The 11,270-nt window shown below is 39.8% G+C and overlaps 2 protein-coding genes across 2 annotated transcripts; one reads left to right on the top strand and one right to left on the bottom strand.

Annotated features, from left to right (window-relative positions):
- Positions 1 to 3,121: 3,121 nt before the first annotated feature.
- Positions 3,122 to 5,954, top strand: LOC140774222 (probable N-acetyltransferase HLS1). Its single transcript, XM_073117126.1, has 3 exons — positions 3,122 to 4,493; positions 4,609 to 4,763; positions 4,858 to 5,954. The coding sequence occupies exons 1-3, from the start codon at positions 4,314 to 4,316 to the stop codon at positions 5,717 to 5,719; spliced, it is 1,197 nt and encodes a 398-aa protein (XP_072973227.1). The 5' UTR covers positions 3,122 to 4,313; the 3' UTR covers positions 5,720 to 5,954.
- Positions 5,955 to 6,837: 883 nt separating this feature from the next.
- Positions 6,838 to 7,655, bottom strand: LOC140774504 (zinc finger protein ZAT6-like). Its single transcript, XM_073117523.1, has one exon. It carries the CDS (start codon positions 7,600 to 7,602, stop codon positions 7,060 to 7,062), a length of 543 nt encoding a protein of 180 aa, XP_072973624.1. The 5' UTR covers positions 7,603 to 7,655; the 3' UTR covers positions 6,838 to 7,059.
- Between the last annotated feature and the right edge of the window lie 3,615 nt (positions 7,656 to 11,270).

The following is an 11,270-nucleotide window of genomic DNA, read 5'->3' as shown; positions in this document are numbered from 1 at the left end:
TGAGCCACATTATTATGAATGCACCACGGTCCATCATTTGGGTAGTTAATGACAATAATAACGATCTTAGAATCAGACTCAAAAATCACTTTGGCCATCAGTTTGGTCACAGCACATTCCACCTCATGGAGCATAGCCAAAGCCTCTGCTTGAAGTGGGGAATCACAGATGACAGGTTTCCGTTGGTAAAAGTTAGAGAGCCAAATTGATCCCTAGCTACTACTCCAACTCCCGCCTCATGCTCAGCAGGATCGAAAGCACCATTTACATTGATCAAAGGCAACTATAGAGTTGATCGAATTGGGTCAAGCATTGCATTATCGATCGTGAAGTTTTAAAGGAGAAAGATTTCAATATTGTGGTCGAGCTGTATGATTGTTAAAAGTGAATTTAAGGTTTGACGCATAACTTTTTTGGGGGTTAAATTTTAAATTACTTTACTATGATAATTATGTCTAAGATTAAATGTAATTTACCTTATAAACTTTTATTTGCATCACTTTATAATCTCTAGTTTAAAATAATGTGAAACTGTTCAACTTTTCCATTACACTTAATGAAGAGTATATATCAAATACCCCACTCCGGTTGAGTAAACATGATTCTTCTACATATAAATTTAAAGATAATTAAAATATTTTGTTCTATGACCATATATTCAAAAGGAATGTACATTATGATGTTAGATAGTAACTAAGATTTAAAAATAACTTAAATTTTATCTTTTCTTTAATTAAAAAATTAATGATGTTCTAGTTTGGCTGATGCTATCCGGAGTCGAACTTAGCCTTTTATCTATGTGAGCAAGATCTCATTGACAAATTTGGGATTAATGGCTAATTTTTTAAAGTTTATAGTAATCCTCTTCTGGATTCCATTCTTCATTTCTCAATTCTATTTGGGCACCATCTGATGAGCTACTAAGGCTATCGCAGTGAATTTTCCTTCGGAACCCACTATCACATTATAGCCTAATTATATGTAGGGATATAAATGAGCTGAGCTTGGACGAGCCGGCTCTAGATTATACTTGGTTAGAAATTTAAATCGAGTCTTAAAATAAGACTTAGGCTTCAATCAATTCAAGTCAAAATAGAGTTAAGCCCGAGCTTCAACTAAGCCGAACTCAAACCGCTCGTTTATTTTGACACACAACCCTAATTATATATAGTACTATACGGATAGTTATATGTGCAGTACCTTCAATTGATTGAAGGTGTTATTTGCAAATTTGTATTCGAGACACCTAGGAGAAATTGAATTGTGTACATAAAGCTAACGGTTAGCTCTTTGTTATTTGAATGGAAACTTCCTAGTAGAAAACAAATACATATAGAAATGGAAAGCAATTTCTATCAACTGTAGTTATGTATGTATATGTATATATTTGGTGTATAGAATAATGAGGCGTGTGAACGTTTTCAAGTATCCAATTATGATTGATTTTGACTACAAAAAGTCAAGAATTTGGACGGTCTTGATTGACGAACAGTGATGGATCCTTATCCACAATATGGGACCCACTCAGCCCGACAATACGCACTGAGCCTAACCCCAGTTCTAGTTATCCTCGATAAGCTCAAGTATATTTCTATCCTATATTATTCCAGTAAAACTCTTGAAGTCAAACCAATGAACCATGCCCCTTCATGTAGCTCACGTGAAGCCTTGTGGATGAGCTTGCCCGATTAACAAAAAAACGTCAACTTGTTGGTAATAGGTTAACAATATAGGACGACCTTAATATAAAAGGTTAAGTCTTTTATTCTAGATATTAGTTGACTTAAAAATTTAAGTTATTAGATAAGAGACTAATACTGCTATTTGAAACACCCTCTCTCTCTCTCTATATCTATATATATGTTATTCCTAGTACTAAACATAGACGAGTTGACCTAAAAAATTAAATTATTTAGGTATTTGTTTGGTTCGAGGCCAAGCCAAAACTTAATTAGTTGGTCTTATTTTTTATCTTAATTTTTTTAAGAGTAAACTTAATTAGATATGAAAAGGATAAAAATATATTTGATTACTAAATTAGTTTAGGAATTTCAGAACTAGTTTAGGCAGTTTCTAAACGCAAAGCAAACAATGTCTTTAAGTACTGAATCTTTAATAATATATAATATAGGAATAATATATATTATGTCTTAAGAGACCTAATGTTAATAATGTTAATTTCTTGGCTAGTATATATCACAGTGGTTGAGAAATCTAATCGGCAAGCCCTGTATCTCTCGTCCTTGTTCTCGGTAGTGCTTCCTTTTCGAGATTTTAAGATTGTTAAGCAGTATAATGGATAAACCATCGTTCTCTATTACTTTAAGTTTTTAGAATAGTTAGTTAATTAGTTAATATAATACTAGAGAAGGATTTAATCATGGATTGTTATTTCTTTTAAGAAGAAACCGTACAAGTGGAGAGGGAATTAATTATCATAAGTTGAGCTTCTCTTGGGGAATCTTAGCCAGGGTTAGGGTTGGTGCTGGTATCGTTACTTTTATGGCCGGGAGCATTAGGGAGGGTCCTAATCCAATTGGTCTATACGATAAGTTCTATTATTTTATGTCATACATAAATGATCGATTCAATGTCAACTAAGCCTCTTGATTCAAGAACTACAAAGGTGATGATCTGTTAGAATAACTTGTCTTATATGTGACATCACTAGGATGGACCTAAAATTTCATAGCTGTAGACCTCATTCAAATAGTTCACAAGGCTAGCTACTTGCGTGTTGTATAACATGAGAAATGCCTTCCCCTAATATGACTCCAATTTGTTTCATCATTATATATAATAAGTTCCTTGAATGGCATATTCCTCATTATGCTACATACTAATGGTTGACATTTCTCTTATATACAAGATTAATCAACCACAATTCAATTTTATTTCCCATCTAACTCGACCATCCATAGTCCTGTCACATATCAAACCGTCCATAACACAAGAGAGAGAGAGAGAGAGAGAGAGAGAGAGAGAGAGAGAGAGAGAGAGAGAGAGAGAGAGAGAGAGAGAGAGAGAGAGGATCTAGTGGTTTCTCAAACAAAATATGATGATTGATCGTGATGCATGGCATCTCATGTTTTATATGGTCAGAAAAATATTGCACTGAAAACCTTAGCTAAATATGAGCATTTTTCAATGAACTTCTCTTAATATGAATGACAATAATATAACATTCCATAGATATATATATATATATATGCCTTTGTCTTTTTGGAGAAGAGATGAAGGCTTCTTTTTCAAGTTTAAGCTAAGGGTCAAACAATCTTAGGTTTTCTCCAGACAGTGACAGTAAGGGAGGGTAAGGATAGGACTAGATTTAATGGGAAGCCGATCCACATAGCTTAAGTCCTCAGGGTGGTTATATCACATGACAACTGCGTTCCTCTTAACACGAAAACGAATTTGTTTGTTATTGGTTGTATAAGTATCTTGAATGACATTTATATTGTAACAAAACATATATCATGCATAGCTCTAGATTAACAGTATAAATAAATAAATAAATAAATAAATAAATTAAGAGTGCGTCCGTACGTACTAAGGAAACATCGAATAGCATGCATGTATTGGAAGGTGTAATAAATGATTGGTAGATGTAAAGGGATTGGGGGCGAGGGGAGGATACGTAACGTACGCCCTCAGCTACGTAGAAATAATTAATGATTAAGAAACGCAGTGGGCGACTTCCTGGCACTGTGCGCGCAGTCACACAGCCGCCACTTCCCTGTACTCTTTCCTCTAGTTTCTCTCTCTCACCTTCGCTCTCTCTCTCTCTCTCTCTCTCTCTCTCTCTACCTGTACGTTTCTCCTTGTAGCTAGCTTTTAATTAATACCACCAGCTAAAATATGGACCTATATATCTCTATATAGAATTAACAATAGTGAGAGATAGGAATGGATCAAAAGATCATGATCCAAAGAGAGAAATGAGTATATATATGTATCCCCAAGCCATCAATAGTGAAGACTACCTAATCATATAAACTGAAAGATAGCCCAATAAGACCTTCGAGGAAGAGCCTGAGGAGGTGATACAGGTTTCTGAGAGTGATTTCTTCGTTTCCTTATGCCTTTCTTTCTCCTTAGCTAACTGTAGCTCTACGTGATTCATGAGAGATTGAAGAGCCTGATATATAGTTGAGAGATCAATTTAACATCCAGGAAATACTCTTAGTCCTCCTCTTTGATCCCTTCCCTTATCCTTCTACCATATCTATATATATGTATATAGATGTGAGATAGACTAAGATAATATAAGCTCACGAGAAAAATATATAACTACGAAGAAGAGAAGAGTTGAAATGGAGGAGGAGGCAAGAAGAGTGACGATCAGGGAGTATGACCCAGAGACGGACCGGTCTCAGGCCGAAGCCGTTGACCGGATGTGCGAGGTCGGGCCGAGCGGTGAGACGTCTCTCTACACCGACCTCCTCGGCGATCCTCTTGCTCGTGTCCGCCATTCTCCAGCCTATCTCATGCTGGTCTCTTCTTTTCTTTCCTTCCTTCCCTTCTATATTTTTTTTATTAAGCTTTTAGCTAACTATTTTTAGTTACTAATTTTGGTTGTTTATTGTTTGAAACACGTACCGACTAAAGGTAGCTGAATCGAATGGGCCGGCGAAGCAACTCGTGGGCCTCATCAGAGGCTGCGTGAAGACCGTCACCTGCGGTAAGAAGACTCACCGCAAGGAAACTCCCATCTACACCAAAGTCGGCTACATCCTTGGCCTTCGCGTCTCCCCAACTCACCGGTAACTCCACCTACTTCGTCGTATACACATTAATTAACAAATAATAAATCTCGGGGGTTTTTATTTTTATGTTACGGTGTGTGACTATAAATAGGAGGATGGGGATCGGGTTACACCTGGTGCGCCGAATGGAGTCGTGGTTCCGCCAGAAGGGCGCGGAGTACGCCTACATGGCGACCGAGAAGGACAACGAAGCATCCATCCGCCTCTTCACCGGGCGGTGTGGGTACTCCAAGTTCCGGACACCGTCCATCCTTGTCCAACCGGTATTCTCTCACCGCCTCTCGATATCCCGCCACGTGTCCATCCTCCGCCTCCCCGTACGCGACGCAGAGTCCCTCTACCGCCGCCGCTTCTCCACCACCGAGTTCTTCCCCCGCGACTTCGACGCTATCCTCTCCAACCCCCTCTACCTCGGGACCTTCCTCGCGGTGACCGGATCCACCAGTGACCCGTACCGGTGGCCGGGTGTGGACTCGTTCCTGGGATATCCGCCCGAATCGTGGGCGGTGGCGAGCGTTTGGGATTGCGGCGGGGTGTTCCGACTCGAGGTGAGGGGGGCGTCGAGGGCGCGGCGACTAATCGCCGCGATTAGCCGGAAGATAGATCGGGCGGCCAAGTGGGCGAGGGTACCGGCGGTGCCCGATTTGTTTAGGCCGTTTAGTGTTTGGTTCCTCTTCGGGATCGGGGGAGAGGGGGAGGAAGCGGCGGAGATGGCAGGGGAGATCTGTCGGCACGTGCATAACATGGCGCGGGGAAGGGCGGCGGCGGTGGCGGCGGAGGTGGCGGCGTGCGAGCCGTTGAGGAGTGGGATACCGCACTGGAGGAGGCTCTCGTGCGCCGAGGATTTGTGGTGTGCGAAGAGGTTAGCGGAGGAGTACAGCGATGGGGTGGTGGGGGATTGGACCAACTCGGCGCCGGGGAAGAGTATCTTTGTGGACCCCAGGGAGGTGTGAGACCACAGTCTTGGGGTTCGCTGTTGGTTAAGCTCTTGGGTCCGATTATTTTGTCCTCCAATATATCTCAGATGGCAAAGTTCAAATTTTGGCTAACATTAATTGTGAAGAATTCATAGCACTACTCTTTTTTTTTTCCCTTTGTTTTATTTTGTTTTGGGTTGGACATTTTGTAGGGATTTTTACAAATTGCAACTAAAAACTTTATAAAATATAATAAAGTGCTACAATATTCTTCAAAGTATCATAATTGTTATTGAAATCATAATTTTTCCCCTAACTACCCACACTAATTATAGTTAAAATTTAACTAAGATTAAACTCATTTTTCTCTCTTATTTAAAATTATCCTATATGTACAAGAAAAATCTTAATTTTTAGTAAAAAAAAGAAAATATTTGATAAATATTTTACATTTTAAACTTCAATAAAAAATAATATTTTAATATATTTTCTTTAAAACAATAATTTGTTAGGGCATAGTTTATATATAAAAAAAAATTTAACTAACTTTACTGATAATTCTAAAAGAATCAAAATTTTAGTGCTCAAATTTCATATAAGACGTACACCAACATGAAGAGTTGCATTACTAAAATCTCGCGCATATTCTCGTCATATAGGTTCTTCATCATCGTGTCTATAAAGCCTAATCTAACACACTGCTTGTTGTCTTACGTAACCATGTTTATAAATAATATTCGGTTTAAGAACCTTCAGAAAAGGTATTGAGATGTGACATTATTGTGTAATAAAGAAAAAAACTTAGTAAATTGCCAAGTTTTTGTCTGATAAACATTTTCTCAACCGGAGAAAGTGTTTGTAATCAGTACAAACAACCAGCACTCTAACCTCATAATTGACATATCTAACTAGAATTAGTGTCCCAAAGAATTAAATTATATGGATTTCAACCTGGTGCTCACTCAGTCAATTGGATCGATCACGCAACACTGCAACGTAGACTGCAACACGGGCAGTAGAGTAAATTACATAGCTAGATAGACTACGGTTAGAAATGGTTTCTGTTGAACAATAACAATGCAAGCAACGAACCGACCGAGTAGCCATCATCACCAACTCTTTATTTATATTCAAACCTTATCTATTCAATTATTTTCTTTTATTTCAAAATACTTCCAAATTCAAACAGAATAATCTTCAGAATTCAATCCAATCTAATCCACCTTTATGTCGAGCAATAAATTTCCTAACTGACATGAAGAACTTCCCAAATTGAACTGAAAAATAAAAATAAAAATAAAAATAAATCACATACTATATATGTAAAATCCTACGTATGGACAAAAGAAAAGGTCGCATCTCCTTTCGAGACCGCTTTACGCCGGCATCAACCACCGTGGTTTCTTTATCTCGACAACACTCTCCACCTCGAACCCTAACCCTAACTCGGGCGGCGGCGGCAGATTCAAATCGAAGTCTTTAACGGTCGCCGCCGCCTCCGTCGCCTCCGGCGGCGTGGCCCCGCCGCCGCATCCCTCGTAGTGCAACCTCTTGTGTCCGCCCAGCGCCTGCCCGGACGGGAACGTCCGCATGCAAACCGAGCACCGGTGGGTCCTCCCCTCTTCGCCGCCACGTGTCGATGAGGAGTCCTCGCTGCTGGCGGTGGGCTTCCGGTGGCTGGTCTTGTGGCCGCCGAGGGCCTGATAGGACCCGAACGACTTCCCGCATACGGAGCACGCATGCGGCTGCTTCGGAGGGGGAGGGGACGGTAAGCGGCGGCCGGACTCGCCTCGTGCGAGCATTAGGAGGCAGAGGGCGAGGTATTCTTCGTCCGTTGCGGAGCGGGGACGCTTGGAACGCTTACCCTTTGAGTACGCAACTGCTTCCATCTCCTTCGTCTCTAGGGCATCCAAAGCCATTGCTTGTTGGAATCAGTCTCTGAGGTCGCTTAGTGAGGAAGAAAACTTCACCCCGAAACTTGGAGGACAAGTAGAGAAAGAGAGTGGAGCTCTGATATATATAGGCTTTAAGCGGTAAGTCGGTCAACAGAATCGATTTGACCTGCCACGGTGGATGCTGAGATTCGTGAAGAGCCCAACTAGGTACGTGGAGATTAGATGGAGGCGTCTCACTGGACTGAGAGCTCGAGGACGTGGTGTATGGAATGGACACCACACCGCCTCTTTCTCTACAGGTACCCTTCGACCACGTGTTCTTTAAAGTCGGTGCACCGCGATGCAGACGATGAACCTTCCAGTACTACGCCACGGGGGCTTCGTTGGCGGTTAAGTCGACGTGGCGCCACGTATTTCCGGCACCATTTCACTCACACTCCTCAAGAAAATGATTTTCTCAAGGGTTTTACGGCCGGGCATCTTTTTAAGTATAATATTATCTACTATCAGGGTATTACCAAGTTACCGTATAAGTTATTGATTTGATGTGGAGGTCAATATTTATTTAATTTTTTTTTTATAGAATTGAGTTAAAATTTTATTTTTGTTATTTATTATTCTAGGAGAGTTAGTTTGATTGTCTAAGCTACGTATCCGGATGATTAGCTTTTATTTTCTTCTTTTAAGTGGCACAATGTAATAATAATATGTTAGAAGATGATGGATATTAATATAAGTATAACAGATGAGAAGATAGTAAGCTTTATTTAACATATGTTAATATTCTTGGTAGCTACGGTTTGTGGTCGTGGCCCCACTGCAGTGGAGTAGAGTCGACGGAGAACCCCTACGAAGCCACCCTAGTATGGCTTGGCTCGAATGATAATGCTGCAAGCTTGGCCATCAGGTTCGACCACGCGACGGTCTCCAATGGCTAAGGTGGCCAACAACGGATGGCAGTCAGGCTAGGGAGGCCAACCATGGCAACAGGTAGCCACAGAAGGGTCAAAACCTTGACCACGAGCAGTGGTTTCACTAACAACACGAATGGATGTCGACGGTAGTCTTTCGACTGTTTCTTGCGCTAATTACTAGCCTAGCTGTAGTGCGGGGTCCCATGTAAAGGACTGGATGTGGTTATTTGGGCCAAAAACGCTTGGATCGTTGCGGGTGAAAAACTAGAGTTTCGGGCCGTAGCTTCCACCGCAGCTGAGGAAAATGGTGTTAGGGCCGTATCTAGGGGCTCCTTCGGCGTCGCAGGTATGATGGGATCAGTCTGCAGGGTCGAAGGGGTCTCCATCATGGTTAGAGGAGGGGTTTCGCCTGCTAGTTGGGTCTCCACTCCATCTCCTTCACGATTTGAAGTTGCCTCGCCGTGGGGCCCTAGTTTTTGGTGTGGCCGGTGGTGCTGGCAATGAGGGTTGGCTATACCAAGCTAGGAGAATCGCTGTCAAGGTCTTGATGGAGGTTTGGATCTCCTTTGAGTTCTCTTTCAATTCGATCGTTAGCAAGTGCTAGTGGTGGAAAGGGGGCCAGAGAAACTCCCATAGGAACGAAGATGAGTTCCTTGTCCTCCTTGGTCACTCCTTCCTTGTTTGTCTTGGATAGCGTGGTAACCATTATCTGAAAAACGTCACATTTGATACCAATATTACAAATTAGATTTGGAACGATTTGGTTATAAGAAAATTATGAAAATTTATATAATAATAGCCTCAAAAGATAGGATTCTAATGATTTTGATTTCACACAAATCAAAGTTCAGGATAAAAAGATATTAATAAATAGTAGTGGAAAGTCAGAATTAGACATAATAGTAATTATTCGACGTTGCGGCGGTTGTCGGAGGGTAGCGTATGGTCAAGGGTGGTTGTGCATGGTCATAAAGTAGAGTGGATCATGGTGGAGAATGGTGGCTAGGGTTTGGAAGCTTGGAAGGATTCTACAATTACGATCTATTCCTATGAAGATAAATGCGATCTAACGATTATAGTAAAATAGTAAATACGTTAATAATAAAATAACTAAACTTAATTATTTCTCAATACTTAGATGCTTGAATTGTTAAATAAAAAAGCTTAACCCTTTTATATATAGAGATAAAGTACAATGAATTATACCCAGACTAGTCCTAAAGGCTTATATTACTCGAAATAGAATTTGTCTTACAAGTTTACATAACTTAATTGGACTTATCTTCATAGTTTATATGACTTAATTGGAGTTGCCTTAGTGACTTTCATGATTTAATTAGACTTATTTTAAGGGCTTACATAAGAAATAAACATAAACCAATTAAAAGTTAAATAGACTCGATCAATCAAGCCCAATATCCCTATGATTTGATTCAATCAGACCTGGATCGTATCAACATGACAAATGCATGAACACATTAATATGAACTCACCATTTATGACATAATGTATGCACCAAATTATATTAGCTAACATGGTTCGACTCCCTTGCATGTATGATTTCACTATATTCACAAGTCTACTTAACTCGTAGAATTAGGTTCACTGATCAATAACCCTACTATACTTGACATTAGGCCCACTGGTTAACACCATACTCAACCCAAATAAACACTCCCAAGTGGGAGGGTAGAGCTTAGCAATATAATCGTTTGCCATTACCTAACGAAAAATTGATAGATTATCTATCACCACATACCAAAGATCTTAATCGCAGACCTATCACCATGGGTCAGCATTGCAACTTGGTACTACCTACTGAGTGCTCAATCCAACACCATCAAACCATCTGTGTGGAAATCATGAACACCGCTTAAGAACGCTTTGACCTTGTATCATTAAATACTACTACGTTCACACCATCCCACCCTCCTACCACTACTTTAATACCCCAAGGGGTTTTAATCTTGTCAATCCATAATATAATAGCAACATGCTCGAATAACAACAATATGATTATTTGGGATCCACAAACTAAGACATCAAACATAAGTCTTACTATATAACACTATAGTATAATTTTTCTGCCTCTTACTATATTTAGAGAAATATTAGGTATTACCGAGACAAATGAGTCGCATCAGTCAAGATATTACACTGTCATATAAGCTGAATATCAACAAACATAATCATGGACATCATCATAAGAGATTAATTAGATGATGCATTGCAAATATGCTATATAGTCAAAGTATAAACATAGCAATTAACACCAACATCAAGGGACATCATCATGATAGAATAATTAGGTACTGTATTATTCATATGCTATATAAGCAAAGTATTAATATGGCAATCAATACCTAAACTAAAGGACATCATCATCATAGAATAATTATATACTGCATTGTAAACATACTATGTCAATCAAGTGTACTCAACTAGATAATTCTACCGTACCATAAATAGGCTTCCTATTTATGTAGTTGTGTCACACTATTTTATAATTAATTATAGTAAGTGGGATAATCCACTTGTTTAGAATCGTTAATTTATTCCTTATATTGAGCAGGCTCTACTCTAAACCCAATCTGATATGTGCTAGTCCCAGGAAGATCTATGGTAATAATTGTGTTATCCGTAATCTTATAAATTATAACGAAAGTAAACAACCCAAGCAAAAACAAAAGTGGGTGGTCCATAGCCAAAACCACTTGGGTCTAAGCCTAAGCCAAGAGTCCAGCCCTCTTGAAGGGCTTAAATTACAGGACCTAGCCT

Source organism: Typha angustifolia, chromosome 13, assembly GCF_048772165.1.
Source record: "Typha angustifolia cultivar Huaian chromosome 13, ASM4877216v1, whole genome shotgun sequence".
Taxonomy (NCBI): Eukaryota; Viridiplantae; Streptophyta; class Magnoliopsida; order Poales; family Typhaceae; genus Typha; species Typha angustifolia.
Note: the sequence above shows the minus strand (reverse complement) of the source record. Positions and strands in the feature narration are given on the sequence as shown.

Coding starts and splice junctions, on each gene's coding strand:
- LOC140774222 (XM_073117126.1), top strand. CDS start 4,314: ATGGAGGAGGAGGCAAGAAGAGTGACGATCAGGGAGTATGACCCAGAG. Junction 4,494..4,608: donor CTCCAGCCTATCTCATGCTG/GTCTCTTCTTTT, acceptor TACCGACTAAAG/GTAGCTGAATCGAATGGGCC. Junction 4,764..4,857: donor CGCGTCTCCCCAACTCACCG/GTAACTCCACCT, acceptor GACTATAAATAG/GAGGATGGGGATCGGGTTAC.
- LOC140774504 (XM_073117523.1), bottom strand. CDS start 7,602: ATGGCTTTGGATGCCCTAGAGACGAAGGAGATGGAAGCAGTTGCGTAC.